The 20,089-nt window shown below is 38.0% G+C and overlaps 1 protein-coding gene across 1 annotated transcript in view; it reads right to left on the reverse strand.

Moving 5' to 3' along the window:
• Positions 1 to 884: 884 nt before the first annotated feature.
• Positions 885 to 20,089, reverse strand: part of LOC131055060 (2-oxoglutarate-dependent dioxygenase 33) — a 143,985-nt gene continuing 124,780 nt past the window's right edge. Inside the window, exons 6-13 of the mRNA XM_057989683.2 lie at positions 3,574 to 3,632; positions 3,208 to 3,376; positions 3,075 to 3,094; positions 2,906 to 2,952; positions 2,587 to 2,667; positions 2,342 to 2,431; positions 2,116 to 2,236; positions 885 to 1,321 (exon numbers count right to left, since the gene is read on the reverse strand). Of these exons, the coding sequence (XP_057845666.2) occupies positions 1,308 to 1,321; positions 2,116 to 2,236; positions 2,342 to 2,431; positions 2,587 to 2,667; positions 2,906 to 2,952; positions 3,075 to 3,094; positions 3,208 to 3,376; positions 3,574 to 3,632 (601 nt within the window). The 3' untranslated portion in view covers positions 885 to 1,307. The remainder of the gene's footprint in view (positions 1,322 to 2,115; positions 2,237 to 2,341; positions 2,432 to 2,586; positions 2,668 to 2,905; positions 2,953 to 3,074; positions 3,095 to 3,207; positions 3,377 to 3,573; positions 3,633 to 20,089) is intronic.

Genomic DNA, 20,089 nt, shown 5'->3' on the forward strand with positions numbered 1-20,089 from the left:
ATTTAACTTTACACTTTATCGTTAAATATTAAAACATTGTTGATAATCCCTTTAAATCAATGTCGCCTTCAAATATTTTTTACTGATAATTATGCCAACCAGGGAAACACTAAAAATTTCAAGTCACTGCTTGGAGACTAACTTACTATAAATAGTAAGTGTCTAGAAACCCTGTCAGAGCAGCACTGATTGGCTTGAAACTGAAAACACCTAGGCCAAAACACCTCAGGATCCCACCAATGTCCTTGTTAGCCTTCGGGACCGTGTCATAATAGGCTAACGACACCCCATATCATGTTGCGCTAAAAAGGGGACATTACACTAGATCAATGCCAAATTAGCAGATACCGAATAGATCTAGATCAATGCCAAATTAGCAGATATGAAATGCAACTCTTGACAAATTTTAAAACCATCTGATTGTTGTACAATGCAGTGTAAGAAGTCAAATAAATCTAATAGAAGACTTCCCAAATCAATACAAAGTGCAATCCACTTCAATTTTTGAACGTTTCTAATGATAAACCACACAAACTTATGAATGACGATGGAATCTTACTACAAAAATACCTCTTAAATGGCTTCCAAAAGCTAAAATATTATGCAAGATCTATTATTTTAATATAATCAATATTAATGCAACTTTCCTAGAACTTGTGAATTTTCTTCATGAATATTATGAGTCTCAAAAAAGAATAGGGGAGATGGTCCCATAGTGGAGTGGGGTTCAATAGTGGGAATAGTAGTTGGGCAAAATGAGTCTTTTAGTGGAACATTATAAGTGTCATGTTGATACTTATCCCCAAAACTATTTTCTTAAATCTAAAAAAAGCAACCAATTATATGATGCCACATCATTGCACCAATAAACATGATTTAGTGCACAACTATCAGTCTTTTTTTTAACCATTTTGGACACCTCAACAAAAAAGCATGCTCATGTGACATCATATAGACTCAAAACCAGATTTTTTAAGGAACTTGACAACTAAATTACTACCAAAATTGAGAGATTTGAAATTTCCATATAAAATTTTGAAAAGTGTGAAGTTAGAGTGGTCCACTACAAGGCCCTTTCCCCTAACAATGGCTCATTAAACTTGTGTTCTCTTTAGCAATCTAGAACACAACCTTTAGTCATAATAAATGTGAGGATGACTTCATATAATGAATCGCCCACTTGGTATGACAGCCTTTAACTAGTCCAAAGGCTGCGATTCTCCTTAGATTGTTGTTGCCTTAAGATTGGGCGGCCAACACCTAGTCAATATTTTCTTTAATATTTTAGACTATGAAATGGCCAGATTTCATAGGATTTCGTCTGCAAAAATAAGAAATCTTCCAGCCAGTTGCTATAAATTAATTAGATTGCATAACAAATAATATATCAAGCTCTTCAAATCTGAAACTTAAAACTCTTCTAAAAATATACTCTCACAAACAAAAATTAGAAGGCCAGACCAATATTTATTTTATTTTCTGAATATCTACACACCATAAAAAGCAATATAAAATTAGAAAAATCATACAGCACACCAAACTGAGAATAAAATGCAAATATCAACTCACTAACAACTCATTTGAAATGAAGGATTTTGTCCTCAACTCCATTTGCCAATAGGGTTTTCATCCTAGGGCAAAGAAATGAACTCAATGGCTCAAACCTGGGACAAAGATTTGATCATTGATGTAAAAAATAAGCTAAGAGCTTCTAATGAGCCCTCACTCCCTTTTTATAGGTTCATGAGGGAATTAATATAATTATTTATTCTTTTTACCCTCCAAAACCTAATTTAAAATAACTTTTATAACTTCTACCCCAGAGAATAAATTATAAAGAGTTACATAAGGCTTTATTGTGCCCCATTTAGGCAGCCTAAAATAACAATAAAGTTATATTTTACAAAAATAGAAAGTGATATTAAGACTAACTTCAATTATTATTTTAATTAAAACATTTCCCCTTGCTCAAGCATTAACCAATGGAAAAATTAAAATAATTGGCTAAGGGAGAAGTAGAAAGCTTAGGGCTGAAAATGGGCCATGACAGAATTCTTGGACTCAATAGTCCTCATGTAATGAGAAAGCATATATTTATTACATGGTTGAACTAACCAAAATTTGTCGACACTTTTCCACTTATATGATTCCCATATATCACAGGGCTGTAAAGAGCTTTCCCTCCAGTTAACTCCTTGAAAATTTCTAATGGTTCAACAACTGCATCAAAGTTTGGCTGGAAGAAAAGCAGAAATATGAAAATAAATGAGTTTAAGCAAAAGACTAACACAGACATGACCATATTTAAGGACAAATAACTTGGAAGATTCCATGGCCATACCTCATAGAAGAATGGCACTGAAACACGATATTTGGGGTTTTTGTTGATCACCCGATGTAATGTAGGCTGATAGAAACCATTGGTCCACACCTGTCCAAATTCATTCCCAAATCATACACATTAGAATTGTTCCTGAAGCAAACCCCTTCTGGGATTATCTCGATTAAACATTCTCACATCCATATACTGATTACACATTTCTGATTAAAGAGTTTGATGTGTTAGTAAGATATTATCGAACATACCTTCAGCATATCACCAATGTTACAAACAAATGTCCCAGGAATAGGAACAGCCCATATCCATTCACCAGCAAAGTTCCTTACCTAAGAAACAATTGCTTTAATAATTAACTTCTCAGTACCCTTTTCGCCAATTCTACAATCTTTAGAATTGAAAAGTGGTACTACCAAAATGGAACAATGTTTTGTTTCAGATACTCATTTCTCCAAGCTAAAAAGTAATTTATTTTGTGTTTGCTTGTGTCACTGCATTTTTCAAAACTTCAATGAAAAATATCTTCTTTTTGAACGTATTTGTGATTGGTGATAATAAGGATAGAACCTGAAGTGCTGATATGTCATCGTCCTGATTCACTAATGTAAGCAGTCCTGTTCACAAATGATATAGCTTAGAAAGATGAATTAATCATACCCACCAGACTATTTCATATCAATTTCTACACTCCTGATGAAACTTGATTTAAATAAATTATAGAAAGGAAAAAAGTTACCATAGTCTGTATGTGCTCCACTGCAATCCAGACAAATCACAAAGAATATGTATATTAGACTTGTAGCAATGGGTAAAAATTACAGACCACATGGAGGATCACAAAAATGAAATGCATTGTTTAAGGGAGATACCATCCAACCCCAGAATCTTGCATGTTGAATTCTTCAGTGTCACTGTCGATAGGTGGGTAACCAATAATACGCAGGACCCAAAATGGGTCTCCACCGTTTTCACCTTCAAATGTATCTTGTGGCATGCCCAATCCTAAAGCTATTCCTTTCATAATTTTTTTAGCAAGATCTGCTTTCATGCATTTGGTGCAACCACGTCAAGTCAATTGTGCAGATGAGCAGATAAGAATCTATTTCATGCATGTAAAATTATATACAAATGGCTGGTTTTATGAACCACCATATTCAGGCCTTCATAAGAAAGCATAAGAAACATCTATTACAAACAATAATATTATAGTTTACAAAGGGCACATATACCCATACCTTGCACATTACTAATATACTCTTCCATAAGTGGGGCAAATCTCTTTGGATAATCTGGCCTGAAGCAATAAAACACAAAAGGATTATTTGTAGAGAAAGAACTGAAAGTACAGAAAAGAATAAGATGAAAGAAAAAGAAAACGTTTTACATTTGATCATAAGACAAAAATTGATGCATCGTTTTAGTTATAGAAACAAAAAATTCTCTATTGATGTTTCATTTTAGTGCATCAGTGTCCAGAGGATGTGTACAATGAGATTGAAGAAGAGGTGTTCTCTCTTTCCCACTCTTTTTGTAATATACTTGATATGCTTGAGCAGTTTTACTAGTCCTATTTTTCAGCACTAAGTATACAAAGTTGTGGGTCACATTGAATTTGCTTGGCCTTTTCCAACCAGCAACCTTCCTCATGTTATGCTAAGAAAGAGCACAGTATTAGTTTTGACAGTTATTTTCCTTTATTTCTCTGTCTGGTTCTCCACTGTGTTCTGTAGGGTCATATCAGTTGCAACCAGAGAGTTGATCTTAGGCATGCGAGGAGGAGTTGCTTCCTACAACTCTGTAGAAGTGGTAGCTAACAATTCTATCCAAACAACCATTTTTCTTTTCTTTTCAAAAAAATGAATTATTTTCTTCATACAGTTGAGAAAGCAACAATACTGCAGTTATCGTCCAGGGAAAAGTTTCATATCTTCTATAAATTATGTTCGAGTAACCTATCTGATCATTTCAAAGACTCTATTCATCTGTAGCATTCTCTAATAGTACCTCATATGCTATTTTTCCATGTTAATGTGAAGAGTGTCCAGAAAAAAAAGAAAGAAAAAAAATAAAAAAGACATGAAAATTTAGGGCAGATACATGAAACCTTTTTGAACATTTTTGTCCTCTATCATGAGATTCAATTCAGCCTCCAAATCATAGTTTTGGGCCGCCTTGGAAAATGTGTGAAAACAAAATTCTCAGTTCAGCCTAGTTTTTTATGAGCAGTAAGATTCATGATGTGGATCACATTTCTCTTCTGCAATTTTCCCTACTGGTTTCCTAGATTGATCAATTCTAAAGTTAATAAAATTTTAACAAAATCATGAACTGCAAATATAATGATACTAGTTTTAACTTATATTGTACGATTTGTTCCTTTTATAAATGTGTGATTGAATCATCTATTTCTTGAACTGGTGTATGATCTAGCATAGAGGAATTCATCTAGCATAAAATGTATCAAGAACATGCATCAACTATAAAACATACTTAATGGTCCAAAACTATATAAATCCACATGTAAGAGAGAAATGATCATTACAAGGCCTGCAATGTTTTAAGACGTTACATTTATCAAATCTTCATTAAATTCATATTAGCATGTGTGATAAAAGAGAAACCTTAACAAAATGCTATAATTTCCCCTAAAAGATAGAAAAAGACATGGAGTCTTTCCCTATCTGACACCAATTACAATCTTCTGACCTGCAGATGCTTCAAATATTCAGTATCCTCTTGTAATTGGACATTTAACACTTGAAACCCTAATAGGGCAAGTGCACAAAATGGAAGGGGTTCAAACAAAATTTGGCACTATAAGTTTGAGTCCCAACACTTCAAAAACTAAATGTAGCTCCACGCAATTCATCAATTAGCTCATCAATTTTGGGTATAGGATACCTATTTTTGATAGTCCTCTTATTCAAAGCTATGTAATCAATACATATCCAAATGGTGCCATCTTTTTTTCAAACCACATACTATAACAGTGGGCTCAAACTAGGTTTAATGTGTCAGCCTCTTACAAGAGCTCTTTGATAGACTTTCCAATTTCTTCTTTGTACATTCATGGGTGGTAGTAAGTAGTGTTGGCGTGTTTTTTATGACAGCGTCGAACACAGAATAAAGTTGCCTAATGGTCACTTCACTCTCTCTTGATCAAAGTACGATTGCATGCTAAGATTGCAAGAAGTTCAAACAATCGACTCCAAGATTCCTTTATGCTACGGACGTGACTCAGTTGGCTGATGTGATTGTTGGTAATCCAAGGGGCCTTACGTTTGCATCGTTCTTTCACTTCTTTGCTGTGGCTGGAACTCCATCATCGGATATGGCAATTCTGCGATGCTGCTGCTTCAAACGGACTAAAATGAACTGAAAGAAAAGGGAAAGGGTTCAGAAGGATCTAAATCTACTCCTAAGGGCAATGATAACAATGAATAGTGCTCTGGTGGACAAATTCCAAATAAACCAAGCTTTGCTTCACCAAGATCAACTACAACTCCGCAAGAACCGGTGCAATCTTTTGGGGATGGTAGAGGATTTTCAAATCGAGAAAGTAAATTTGAATACCCAAAAACGGCGCAATCCAAACGACTATCCACAATCGAACTCAGCACAAATTTAAAGGGCTCAGACTAACTTTACACTGCAACTTATTATCAGCAAGATGCAAAAAGTATGAACCATGGAAATTCATCAGACACCATTACATTCTCTATTGAAATCAAAGCACTTTACTATTTCTAAACTAAGTGAGGAAGGTGAAACCATGCAAGCTTTAAAAAAATAACTTAAGTGGACACCATCAGAGAACAATGTTTCACTATTATTATCTCAAAACTTATCGCAACAATTTCATACAAAGCTCCCTCCCCCTTTACAAATGAGGGGGTCACCCCTTTATATAGGCCTCAAGCCATGATTACATGCAAAACCCTAATTAGGGTTTGCTCTAAAGATTCTCCACTCAAGATGCAACAAGGTGGGAATCTCCAACTAATAACCCATCATGCCCATATACAATTAATTGCATTCCAGAAGTGCCCACTATGCAAAAATCGCTCGTGATGCCATAAATGCACCATCATTTTCTGAATGTGACGACTGCATGCAGAAGGAATATGTCATAATGCCATAAATGTGACGGCTGCATGCAGAGAGATGCTTCATTAATTCAACATCCGTTGACTCGGCTGTCACTTGGCGAGAAAACCTTGGAGAGAGAAAACTTTAGGAGAGAAGAATTTGATTCCATGAAGAATTTTTCTTGAAGTTTCTCGAACTCTCCTTGCTCTGGAGGAGATTTTCAACAATTCTCCACCATCTCCTATTTTTTAAGAATTTCCACAATTTTAGGGTTTTGGTCCAAGAGAGAGAATTCTCTCATATATCCATATCTTCAAAAATTTCTAAATTTGGAGGTCATTTGAGCCCTGAAAATGGATTTTTCAAAGTTTTCCCTAGAGGGGAAATTTCTTGTTCAGTTCATCCTTGATCCCTTCCTTGCCTTAGAAATTTTATCTTCAATTCATCCTTGGGTGTGATTTCTTGTTGTGGAGGAATTCTCCTTTGGAAAGGAATTTGTTCCTTACCCTGAGGAAGGAAATTCTTCATGCCTTAGCCAATTTTCATGATTTCCAAGAACTAAGTCCTAAAGGAAGAAATTTCAAACACTTAGTCAATTTTTTACCTTTCCCGGAATTCTGTCTTGAAGGAAGGAATTTCCGACAGCGCCAATTTTTTCACTTTCTTGGAGTTTCTTCTTCTTGGGCGCAATTTTGACTTGGTGGAGGATTCAGTGAATTTTGTGAATCCTAAATGCCTCCTTGGTTTTGGCGCCTGTCCTTCATCTTGGGCGGAATTTTGACTTGATGGAGGATTCAGTGAATTCTGTGAATCCCTGAGACCCTCATTTTGGCGCCCAAGTCCACAGTTGGGCAGATTTTCACCCCTGTGGAGTATTCATGAAATTTTTTCATTTATCCTTGCCTCCTCCATTCTAGTGCCCAATCACTTCCTGGGGCGGAATTTTCACTATGTAAAGGATTCAAGGAATTTTTTGTGAATCCTTGAGACCCTCATTTTGGCGCCCAAGTCCACAGTTGGGCGGATTTTCACCCCTGTAGAGGATTCATAAAAAAATTTCATTTATCCTTGCCTCCTCCATTCTGGCGCCCAATCACTTCCTGGGGCGGAATTTTCACTATGTGAAGGATTCATGGAATTTTTTGTGAATCCTTGAGACCCTCATTTTAGCGCCCAAGTCCACAGTTGGGCGGATTTTCACCCCTATTGAGGATTCATGAAATTTTTTCATTTATCCTTGCCTCCTCCATTCTGGCACCCAATCACTTCTTGGGGCGGAATTTACACTATGTGAAGGATTCATGGAATTTTTTGTGAATCCTTGACACCCTCAGTTTGGCGCCCAAGTCCACAGTTGGGTGTATTTTCACCCCTGTGGAGGATTCATGAAATTCCAAACATTTCTTGACTTCCCTCATCTAGCGCCCAATCATTTCCCTTGGGCGGAATTCTTCATGCATGGAGGATTTTGATGCTTTTCAGAAGTTCCAGGCTCTTCATCAGGATATATATATGAAATATAACATTTAAGTATACGTGGCTTATACTTTTAAGTTATATTTCATATATATTGTCAGGATGTTTGAGAGTGGTTTCAGGTCCATAGGAATCATAATGCAAATTCTAGATTTTGGAAGATCTTTAAAGTTTTCAGACTTGGTCAAATTTAAGGCCATTTTTGGATCAGGATGACATTGGTGGATTGATGTGAATTTCCGGACTTGGATGATTTTGCATGCTTTCCTCTTCTAGAAGAGGAGTTCCAAACTTAACCATTTTTTGATCCAACTTGTTTGCCTTCTGACTCTTCTGGATTTAGAAATGGTCTTCAGGAACATTCAGTCTTCAACGTCTTCAAAGATATTCAGCTTTTAGTGTTTTCTTGTGAAGATCTTGCCAAAAATAGATTTTCCCAAATAGTAAGTGTTTCAAAATGTCAAGGTTTGGGCAAAATAGGCCAGAAAAGCACTTACTAAAAATAGACACTTACTAAAAATAGAACTTAATAAAAATAGTAAGTTTGATTTTTGGAAAAATTAGACCAATCTGGGACTCAGTAAAATCCCTAAAAAATAGGAACTTTCTAAAAATAGAAAGTTGCTTCGTTTTGGCTCAAATTTTACTGGGAGGTTCCTTGAAGGGTCCTAATTCCATTCGTCTGTTCAGTTTCTTCAAAACCCTAAAAGAGACACCTAAAATCTAGGACAAAAGGCATAAATCCCCCCCCCCCCCAAAAAAGGGCCTAGACTTCACCAAACTCGCTCAAACGAAAATTCAGATTTAATCAATATGACCCCAAAACACTTGCAAAGTAGAGAGACTGACAAGACTGCTGCGAAAAGACTCCAAAAACGAAAGCCAAAAGTCCAAGAGGGCCTAAAGAGTAGGGGGTCCCCATTTGGAATGGGGCGATGTGTGAAAACGTCACACCATCTAGCCCCCTCCTGAATAAAAGTTCCCGAACATTTCAAAGACAAAATCCAATCCATGGGTGAAGTGTTGAAAAACACTTTAGGGCAAAACACAGATTAAAGCACATTCATCTGATATTGCATAGTTGTGTGCATATGCATTAATTCCATCTCACAAGACCATCCAGACTCCTAGAATTAGTCATGGCAGGCTAAAAGGTATCTATACTTCAAAAGCATCTGGGACATTGCCTCGTTGCTAGTCAAGCGTCCATAGCTCCGACGAGGTTGTCTTTGAAATTCCCACGAATATTGCTCCACTGCCAGCCAGGCATCCATAGTCTCGGTGGAGATACTAGCATATTCCCAAAGCCAATATTTTGATAACTCTTTCATTTTTTCATCTTTTCATTTGTTTTGATATTTCATTTCATTTCCATCAATTCCTCTGGCTCGTAAGTAGTGAATCTTACTAAGGGTTTGGAAATTTCAGTGGCGCTGAAGCAAGATTTAGGATTTTCACCAGCCATAACTTCTCCCAAGAGATCTAAATGACCTAGAGCAATTGATAACATAAGTGGAATACAACATCATCACCCCACCCACAAATAGAAACTCCAAACAATTTAGGCCACTCCAAAATACCAGACCTAAGCAAAACCACTTGAGAGGACAAGCTCAAGGGAAACCAACACCAAAGGTTGAAAACCAAAAACCAAAAAAAAAAACCAAAACCAACAAGGAAACAAACAAGAAGAAAAACAAAACAAAACAAGCCAAAACCCCAAAAACCAACAGGAAAACAAACAAAGCAAACAGAAAGGAAACGTACTCTAATAAGAACAAAATTTCAAACAGACAATACTCACAACACCTAAATATATACAACTCCTAACATGATTTCTCAAGGTGTGCAGGAGCAACATGGAATTAGTCATGGTTCGAAGCCTTACAAATTCATCTTTAAACTCAGAAAAGTAATCTCTCACAATACAAATCTCAAACTCAAGCAAGACTTTAGGAAAGATTATCAACTGTGGCAACTCATCGGGACCATGATCAGTCCATAAACAAGTTCTTCCTAGATTTTCATAATCAAATACATAACTTTCAAATTCAGAAGCAAGGAAAGAGACAACCTGGTGGTTTTCATGCGTGGGCGAGAATTCTTGCATGTCATCCACTACTTCATCAAGAGGTCGAAGCTGGTGATGTATCATCCCACTCCCATTCGCCACATGCAGCTCAGAATTCCAGTCTTCAGTAGGCATGTGGTGGTTAAATCTGGACTCAAATGGAAACTTGGAAACATGGAATATTTCAACCACTAGCTCCTTTTGAATCCTTGATAACGAGTTGAGCCCCAACCTGAATAAATCTTCATACTTTACTTCTGTCACGGCAATTTGTTCGTTGATCGATGTTTCATGCATCTCAATTTCTTTTAACAATTCCTCTTGGATCTTGAGTAGAGGTTCAAGCATTGACCCTAATTGCATTTCATACTCAACTTCCATCTTGGCAGCCCATTGACAATCACATATTCCTTCCTGCCTCGAGCTGCTTATCATTTCTCCCATCTGGAGCATGCACGAACGAACTTCTTCATCAAGGAACATCTCTTCTTGCTTGATTGTGGAAACATTGCTTTCATTTGTTTGAACATCTTCCATTGCTTTGTCAACCTCCACTTCGGCGGGTGTTCCTTTCCTTGGCATAAGGTACGCAAATTTCTCTTGATTGAATTGTGTTGGTTGTCCCGCTCAAGCGTGCTTTCTTCACTACAAGATGCTGCAGTAATACCTTCTTCATTTGATGCTAAGTCGATCGGTTGAAGGTGAGCATTCCACCACTTTTCTATAGTATACATCTTTGACAATTCTTCAAATTCTGTCTACACCTTAGCTTGGTGAATAGCTTCCCTGCATGATGAACATGTGACTTCAGAATGAGTGGTATTGTGGATCCTACACCAACACGGGAGAAAGATGCCATCTATGCACAAGTCTCTCAATAATTGTGTGCATATGCATTAGTTCCATCTCACAAGCCCATCCAGACTCCTAGAATTAGTCATGGCAAGCTAAAAGGTATCTATACTTCAAAAGCATCTGGGACATTGCCTCGTTGCTAGTCAAGCGTCCATAGCTCCGACGATGTTGTCTCTGAAATTCCCACGAATATTGCTCCACTACCAGCCAGGCGTCCATAGTCCCGGTGGAGTTACTAGCATATTCCCAAAGCCAATATTTTGATAACTCTTTCATTTTTTCATCTTTTCATTTGTTTTGATATTTAATTTCATTTCCATCAATTCCTCTGGCTCGTAAGCAGTGAATCTTACTAAGGGTTTGGAAATTTCAGTTGCGCTGAAGCAAGATTTAGGATTTTCACCAGCCATAACTTCTCCCAAGAGATCTAAATGACCTAGAGCAATTGATAACATAAGTGGAATACAACATCATCACCCCACCCACAAACAGAAACTCCAAACAATTTAGGCCACTCCAAAATCCCAGACCTAAGCAAAACCACTTGTGAGGACAAGCTCAAGGGAAACCAACACCAAAGGCTGAAAACAAAAAACCAAAAAAAAAACCAAAACGAATGGGGAAACAAACAAGAAAGAAAAAGAAAACAAGCCAAAACCCCAAAAACCAATGGGAAAACAAACAAAGCAAACAGAAAGGAAACCTACTCTAATAAGAACAAAATTTCGAACGGACAATACTCACAAGACCTAAATATATACAACTCCTAACATGATTTCTCAAGGTGTGCAGGAGCAACATGGCATTAGTCATGGTTCGAAGCCTTGCAAATTCATCTTTAAACTCAGAAAAGTAATCTCTCACAATACAAATCTCAAACTCAAGCAAGACTTCAGGAAAGATTATCAACTGTGGCAACTCATCGAGACCATGATCAATCCATAAACAAGTTCTTCTTCCTAGATTTCCATAATCAAATTCATAACTTTCAAATTCAGAAGCAAGGAAAGAGACAACCTGGTGGTTTGCATGCGTGGGCGAGAATTCTTGCATGTCATCCACTACTTCATCAAGAGGTTGAAGCTGGTGATGTATCATCCCACTCGCATTCGCCACATGCAGCTCAGAATTCCAGTCTTCAGTAGGCATGTGGTGGTTAAATCTGGACTCAAATGGAAACTTGGAAAGATGGAATATTTCAACCACTAGCTCCTTTTGAATCCTTGATAACGAGTTGAGCCCCAACCCAAATAAATCTTCATACTTTACTTTTGTCACGACAATTTGTTCGTTGATCGACATTTCATGCATCTCAATTTCTTTTAACAATTCCTCTTGGATCTTGAGTAGAGGCTCAAGCATCGACCCTAACTGCATTTCATACTCAACTTCTGTCTCGGCAGCCCACTCACTCTCACATATTCCTTCCTGCCTCGAGCTGCTTATCATTTCTTCCATTTGGAGCATGCACAAACGAACTTCTTCATCAAGGAGCGCTCTTCTTGCTTGACTGTGGAAATGTTGCTTTCATTTGTTTGAACATCTTCCATCGCTTTGTCAACCTCCACTTCGATGGGTGTTCCTTTCCTTGGCATAAGGTACGCACATTTTCTCTTGACTGAATTGTGTTGGTTGTCCCGCTCAATTGTGCTTTCTTCACTACAAGATGCTGCAGTAATACCTTCTTCATTTGATGCTAAGTCGATCGGTTGAAGGTGAGCATTCCGCCACTTTTCTATAGTGTACATCTTTGACAATTCTTCGAATTCTGCTTGCACCTTAGCTTGGTGAATAACTTCCTTGCATGATGAACATGTAACTTCAGAATGAGTGGTATTGTGGATCCTACACCAACACGGGAGCAAGATGCCATCTATGCACAAGTCTTTCTCAATACTTAATTCTTTCTTAATCATTTCCCTCAACCTCATGAAAAATTCGCTTTCACCAATTAAGGCTTCGGGTTCCACTTTCACCGGTACAACGGGCTCATGTATTTCTGAAACGGAAACTTTCCCTTGCAAGGCTAATTCCATCCTTGACAAAAATGTTAAACAATGCATCTCATTGTGTCCGCCAGTGTTATGAATTCTACAACAATTCCTTGATGTGAATTCAGACAAACTCCGTGGATGTAACTGTGCATTCAATCTCCACCAAAGTTGAAGCATATCAACTTCTCGCTCCATTGAGAAATCTTTTTTTTGGATATTTGGATTTTTCACTTTTTTTTTTTTGATTTTCTGATATATAAGAGATCTAACATATCTCTAATTTCGCACTTAAAAGCTCATACCGGTTCCAGCCAACATGAAATTTATTTTGCACTTGTGAAAATGAACAATCCGATATTCAGCCCTCCTTCTAGCACCAATTCTGTTGGTTGCGGAGGAGGGTAAAATAAGATTGAGATTACCTCCTCAAATATGAATCGACAAGATCTGGAACTATTCACGTTCAGCTGTCCTTCTAGCACCAATTCTGTTGACGTGTTTTTTATGACAGCGTAGAACATAGAATAAAGTTGCCTAATGGTCACTTCACTCTCTCTTGATCAAAGTACGATTCCATGCTAAGCTTACAAGAAATTCAAACAATCGACTCCAAGGTTCCTTTATGCTACGAACATGACTCAGTTGGCTAATGTGATTGTTGGTAATTCAAGGGGCCTTACGTTTGCATCGTTCTTTCACTTCTTTGCTGTGGCTGGAACTCCATCATCGGATATGGCAATTTTGTGATGCTACTACTTCGAACAGACTAAAATGAACTGAAAGAAAAGGGAAAGGGTTCAGAAGGATCTAAATCTAATCCTAAGGGTAGTGATAACAATGAATAGTGCTCTGGTGGACAAATTCCAAATAAACCAAGCTCTGCTTCGCTAAGATCAACTACAACTCCGCAAGAACCGGTGCAATCTTCTGGGGACGGTAGAGGATTTTCAAATCGAGAAAGTAAATTTGAAAACCCAAAAACGGCGCAATCCAAACGACTATCCACAATCGAACTCAGGACAAATTTAAAGGGCTCAGACTAACTTTACACTGCAACTTACAATCAGCAAGATGCAAAAGCATGAACCATGGAAATTCATCAGACACCATTACATTCTCTATTGAAATCAAAGCACTTTACTATTTCTAATCTAAGTGAAGAAGGTGAAACCATGCAAGCTTTAAAAAAATAACTTAAGTGGACACCATCAGAGAACAATGTTTCACTGTTATTATCTCAAAACTTATCGCAACAATTTCAGAAAAAGCTCCCTCCCCCTTTACAAATGAGGGGGTCACCCCTTTATATAGGCCTCAAGCCATGATTACATGCAAAACCCTAATTAGGGTTTGCTCTAAAGATTCTCCACTCAAGATGCAACAAGGTGGGAATCTCCAACTAATAACCCATCATGCCCATATACAATTAATTCCATCCCATTACAATTAATTACATTCCAGAAGTGCCCACTATGCAATGAATGTACCCTCATGCAAAAATCGCCCGTGATGCCATAAATGCACCATTATCTTCTGAATGTGATGGCTGCATGCAGAAGGGATATGTCATAATGCCATAAATGTGACGGCTGCATGCAAAGATATGCTTCATTAATTCAACGTCCGTTGACTCGGCTGTCACTTGGCGAGAAAACCTTGGCAAGAGAAAACTTTAGGAGAGAAGAATTTGATCCATGAAGAATTTTTCTTGAAGTTTCTCGAACTCTCCTTGCTCTGGAGGAGATTTTCAACAATTCTCCACCGTCTCCTATTTTTTAGGAATTTCCACAATTTTAGGGTTTTGGTCCAGGAGAGAATTCTCTCACATATCCATATCTTCAAAATTTTCTAAATTTGGAGGTAATTTGAGCCCTGAAAATGGATTTTTCAAATTTTTCCCTGGAGGGGAAATTTCTTGTTCAGTTCATCCCTGATTCCTTCTTTGCCTTAGAAATTTATCTTCAATTCATCCTTGGGTGTGATTTCTTGTTGTGGAGGAATTCTCCTTTGGAAAGGAATTTGTTCCTTACCCTGAGGAAGGAAATTCTTCATGCCTTAGCCATTTTTCATGATTTCCAAGAACTATGTCCTGAAGGAAGAAATTTCAAACACTTAGTCAATTTTTTACCTTTCCTGGAATTCTGTCTTGAAGAAAGGAATTTCCGACACAGCGCCAATTTTTTCACTTTCTTGGAGTTTCTTCTTCTTGGGCGCAATTTTGACTCGGTGGAGGATTCAGTGAATTTTGTGAATCTTCCATGCCTCCTTGGTTTGGTGCCTGTCCTTCATCTTGGGCGGAATTTTGACTTGGTGGAGGATTCAATGAATATTGTGAATCCTTGAGACCCTCATTTTGGTGCCCAAGTCCATAGTTGGGCAGATTTTCACCCGTGGAAGATTCATGAAATTTTTTCATTTATCCTTGCCTCCTCCATTCTGGCGCCCAATCACTTCCTGGGGCGGAATTTTCACTATGTGAAGGATTCAAGGAATTTTTTGTGAATCCTTGAGACCCTCATTTTAGCGCCCAAGTCCACAGTTGGGCGGATTTTCACCCCTGTGTAGGATTCATAAAAAAATTTCATTTATCCTTGCCTCCTCCATTCTGGCGCCCAATCACTTCCTGGGGCGGAATTTTCACTATGTGAAGGATTCATGGAATTTTTTGTGAATCCTTGAGACCCTCACTTTAGCGCCCAAGTCCACAGTTGGGCGGATTTTCACCCCTGTTGAGGATTCATGAAATTTTTTCATTTATCCTTGCCTCCTCCATTCTGGCCCCCAATCACTTCTTGGGGCGGAATTTTCACTATGTGAAGGATTCATGGAATTTTTTGTGAATCCTTGACACCCTCAGTTTGGCGCCCAAGTCTACAGTTGGGCGTATTTTCACCCCTTTGGAGGATTCATGAAATTCCAAACATTTCCTAACTTGCCTCATCTAGCGCCCAATCATTTCCTTGGGCGGAATTCTTCATGCATGGAGGATTTTGATGCTTTTCACAAGTTCCAAGCTCTTCATCAGGATATATATATGAAATATGACATTTTAGGTATAAGTGGCTTTTAAGTTATATTTCATATATATTGTTAGGATGTTTGAGAGTGGTTTCAGGTCCATAGGAATCATAATGCAAATTCTAGATTTTGGAAGATCTTTAAAGTTTTCAGACTTGGTCAAATTTCAAGCCATTTTCGTATCAAGATGACATTGGTGGATTGATGTGAATTTCTGGACTTGGATGATTTTGCATGCTTTCCTCTTCTGGAATAGGAGTTCCAAATTTAACCATTTTTTGATCCAACTTGTCTGCCTTCTGACTCTTCTGGATTTAGAAATGGTCTTCAGGAACATTCAGTCTTCAGCGTCTTCAGACATATTCAGCTTTCAATGTTTTCCTGTCAAGATCCTGCCAAAAATAGATTTTCCCAAAGAGTAAGTGTTTCAAAATGTCAAGGTTTGGGCAAAATAGGCCAGAAAAGCAGTTACTAAAAATAGACACTTACCAAAAATAGAACTTACTAAAAATAGTAAGTTTGAATTTTGGAAAAATTAGACCAATCTGGGACTCAGTAAAATCCCTAAAAAATAGGAACTTTCTAAAAATAGAAAGTTGCTCTGTTTTGGCTCAAATTTTATTGGGAGGTTCCTTGAAGGGTCCTAATTCCAGTCGTATGTTCAATTTCTTCAAAACCCTAACAGATACCCCTAAAATCTAGGACAAAAGGCATAAACCCCCCCCCAAAAAAACCATGCCCTAGACTTCACCAAACTCACTCAAACGAAAAGCAGATTTAATCAATATGACCCCAAAACACTTGCAAAGTAGAGAGATTGACGAGACTGCTGCGAAAAGACCCCAAAAACGCAAGCCAAAAGTCCAGGAGGGCCTAAAAAGTAGGGGGTCCCCATTTGGAATGGGGCAATGTGTGAAAACGTCACAACATCTAGCCCCCTCCCGAATAAATGTTCCCGAACATTTCAAAGACAAAATCCAATCCACGAGTGAAGTGTTGAAAAACACTTTAGGGAAAAACGCAGATTAAAGCACATTCATCTAATATTGCATAGTTGTGTGCATATGCATTAATTCCATCTCACAAGACCATCCAGACTCCTAGAATTAGTCATGGCAGGCTAAAAGGTATCTATAATTCAAAAGCATCTGGGACATTGCCTCGTTGCTAGTCAAGCGTCCATAGCTCCGATGAGGTTGTCTCTGAAATTCCCACGAATATTGCTCCACTGCCAACCAGGCGTCCATAGTCCCGGTGGAGTTACCCGCATATTCCCAAAGCCAATATTTTGATAACTCTTTCATTTTTTCATTTTTTTATCTTTTCATTTGTTTTGATATTTTATTTCATTTCCATCAATTCCTTTGGCTCGTAAGCAGTGAATCTTACTCAGGGTTTGGAAATTTCAGTGGCGCTAAAGCAAAATTTAGGATTTTCACCAGCCATAACTTCTCCCAAGAGATCTAAATGACCTAGAGCAATTGATAACATAAGTAGAATACAACATCATCACCCCACCCACAAACAGAAACTCCAAACAATTTAGGCCACTCCAAAATCCCAAACCTAAGCAAAACCACTTGAGCCGACAAGCTCAAGGGAAACCAACACAAAAGGCTGAAAACCAAAAACCAAAAAAAAAACCAAAACCAATGGGGAAACAAACAAGAAAGAAAAACAAAAGAAAACAAGCCAAAACCCCAAAAACCAACGGGAAAACAAACAAAGCAAACAGAAAGGAAACCTACTCTAATAAGAACAAAATTTCGAATGGACAATACTCACAAGACCTAAATATATACAACTCATAATATGATTTCTCAAGGTGTGCAAGAGCAACATGGCATTAGTCATGGTTCGAAGCCTTGCAAATTCATCTTTAAACTCAGAAAAGTAATCTTTCACTATACAAATCTCAAACTCAAGCAAGACTTCAGGAAAGATTATCAATTGTGGCAACTCATCAGGACCATGATCAATCCATAAACAAGTTGTTCTTCCTAGATTTCCATAATCAAATTCACAACTTTCAAATTCAAGAGCAACGAAAGAGACAACCTGATGGTTTTCATGCATGGGCGAGAATTCTTACATGTCATCCACTACTTCATCAGGAGGTCGAAGCTGGTGATGTATCATCCCACACGCATTCGCCACATGAAGCTCAGAATTCCATTCTTCAATAGGCATGTGGTGGTGAAATCTGGACTCAAATGGAATCTTGGAAACATGGAATATTTCAACTACTAGCTCCTTTTGAATCCTTGATAATGAGTTGAGCCCCAACCCGAATAAATCTTCATACTTTACTTCTGTCACGACAATTTGTTCGTTTATCAACATTTCATGCATCTCAATTTTTTTTCACAATTCCTCTCGGATCTTGAGTAGAGGTTCAAGCATCAACCCTAACTGCATTTCATACTCAACTTCCATCTCGGCAGCCCACTGACTATCACATATTCCTTCCTGCCTCGAGTTGCTTATCATTTCTTCCATCTGGAGCATGCACGAACGAACTTCTTCATCAAGGAGCATCTCTTCTTGCTTGACTGTGGAAACATTGCTTTCATTTGTTTGAACATCTTCCATCGCTTTGTCAACCTCCACTTTGGCGGGTGTTCCTTTCCTTGGCATAAGGTACACAAATTTTCTCTTTACTGAATTGTGTTGGTTGTCCCACTCAATTGTGCTTTCTTCACTACAAGATGCTGCAGTAATACCTTCTTCATTTGATGGTAAGTCAATAGGTTGAAAGTGAGCATTCGGCCACTTTTCTATAGTGTACATCTTTGAAATATCTTAGAATTCTGCCTGCACCTTAGCTTGGTGAATAGCTTCCCTGCATGATGAACATGTGACATCAGAATGAGTGGTATTGTGGATCCTACACCAACACGGGAGAAAGATGCCATCTATGCACAAGTCTTTCTCAATAATTGTGTGCATATGCATTAATTCCATCTCACAAGACCATCCAGACTCCTAGAATTAGTCATGGCAGGCTAAAAGGTATCTATACTTCAAAAGCATTTGGGACATTGCCTTGTTGCTAGTCAAGCGTCCATAGCTCCGACGAAGTTGTCTCTAAAATTCCCACAAATATTGCTCCACTGCCAACCAGGCGTCCAGAGTCCCGGTGGATTTACCCGCATATTCCCAAAGCCAATATTTTGATAACTCTTTCATTTTTTCATCTTTTCATTTGTTTTGATATTTCATTTCATTTCCATCAATTCCTCCGGCTCGTAAGCAGTGAATCTTACTAATGGTTTGGAAATTTCAGTTGCGCTGAAGCAAGATTTAGGATTTTCACTAGCCATAACTTCTCCCAAGAGATCTAAATGATCTAGAGCAATTGATAACATAAGTAAATACAACATCAGCACCCCACCCACAAACAGAAACTCCAAACAATTTAGGCCACTCCAAAATCTCAGACCTAAGCAAAACCACTTGAGAGGACAAGCTCAAGGGAAACTAGCACCAAAGGTTGAAAACCAAAAACCAAAACCAACAGGGACACAAACAAGAAAGAAAAACAAAACAAAACAAGCCAAAACCCCAAAAACCAACGGGAAAACAAACAAAGCAAACAGAAAGGAAACCTACTCTAATAAGAACAAAATTTCGAACGGACAATACTCACAAGACCTAAATATATACAACTCCTAACATGATTTCTCAAGGTGTGCAGGAGCAACATGGCATTAGTCATGGTTTGAAGCCTTGCAAATTCATCTTTAAAATCAGAAAAGTAATCTCTCACAATACAAATCTCAAACTCAAGCAAGACTTCAGGAAAGATTATCAACTGTGGAAACTCATCGAGACCATGATCAATCTATAAACAAGTTGTTCTTCCTAGATTTCTATAATCAAATTCATAACTTTCAAATTCAGGAGCAAGGAAAGAGACAACCTGGTGGTTTTCATGCGTGGGCGAGAATTCTTGCGTGTCATCCACTGCTTCATCAGGAGGTCGAAGCTGGTGATGTATCATCCCACTCGCATTCACCACATGAAGCTCAGAATTCCAGTCTACAGTAGGCATGTGGTGGCAAAATCTGGACTCGAATGGAAACTTGGAAACATGGAATATTTCAACCACTAGCTCCTTTTGAATCCTTGATAACGAGTTGAGCCCCAACCCAAATAAATCTTCATACTTTACTTCTGTCACGGCAATTTGTTCGTTGATCAACATTTCATGCATCTCAATTTTTTTTAACAATCCCTCTTGGATCT

This window comes from Cryptomeria japonica, chromosome 5 (genome assembly GCF_030272615.1).
Source record: "Cryptomeria japonica chromosome 5, Sugi_1.0, whole genome shotgun sequence".
Lineage (NCBI taxonomy): Eukaryota > Viridiplantae > Streptophyta > Pinopsida > Cupressales > Cupressaceae > Cryptomeria > Cryptomeria japonica.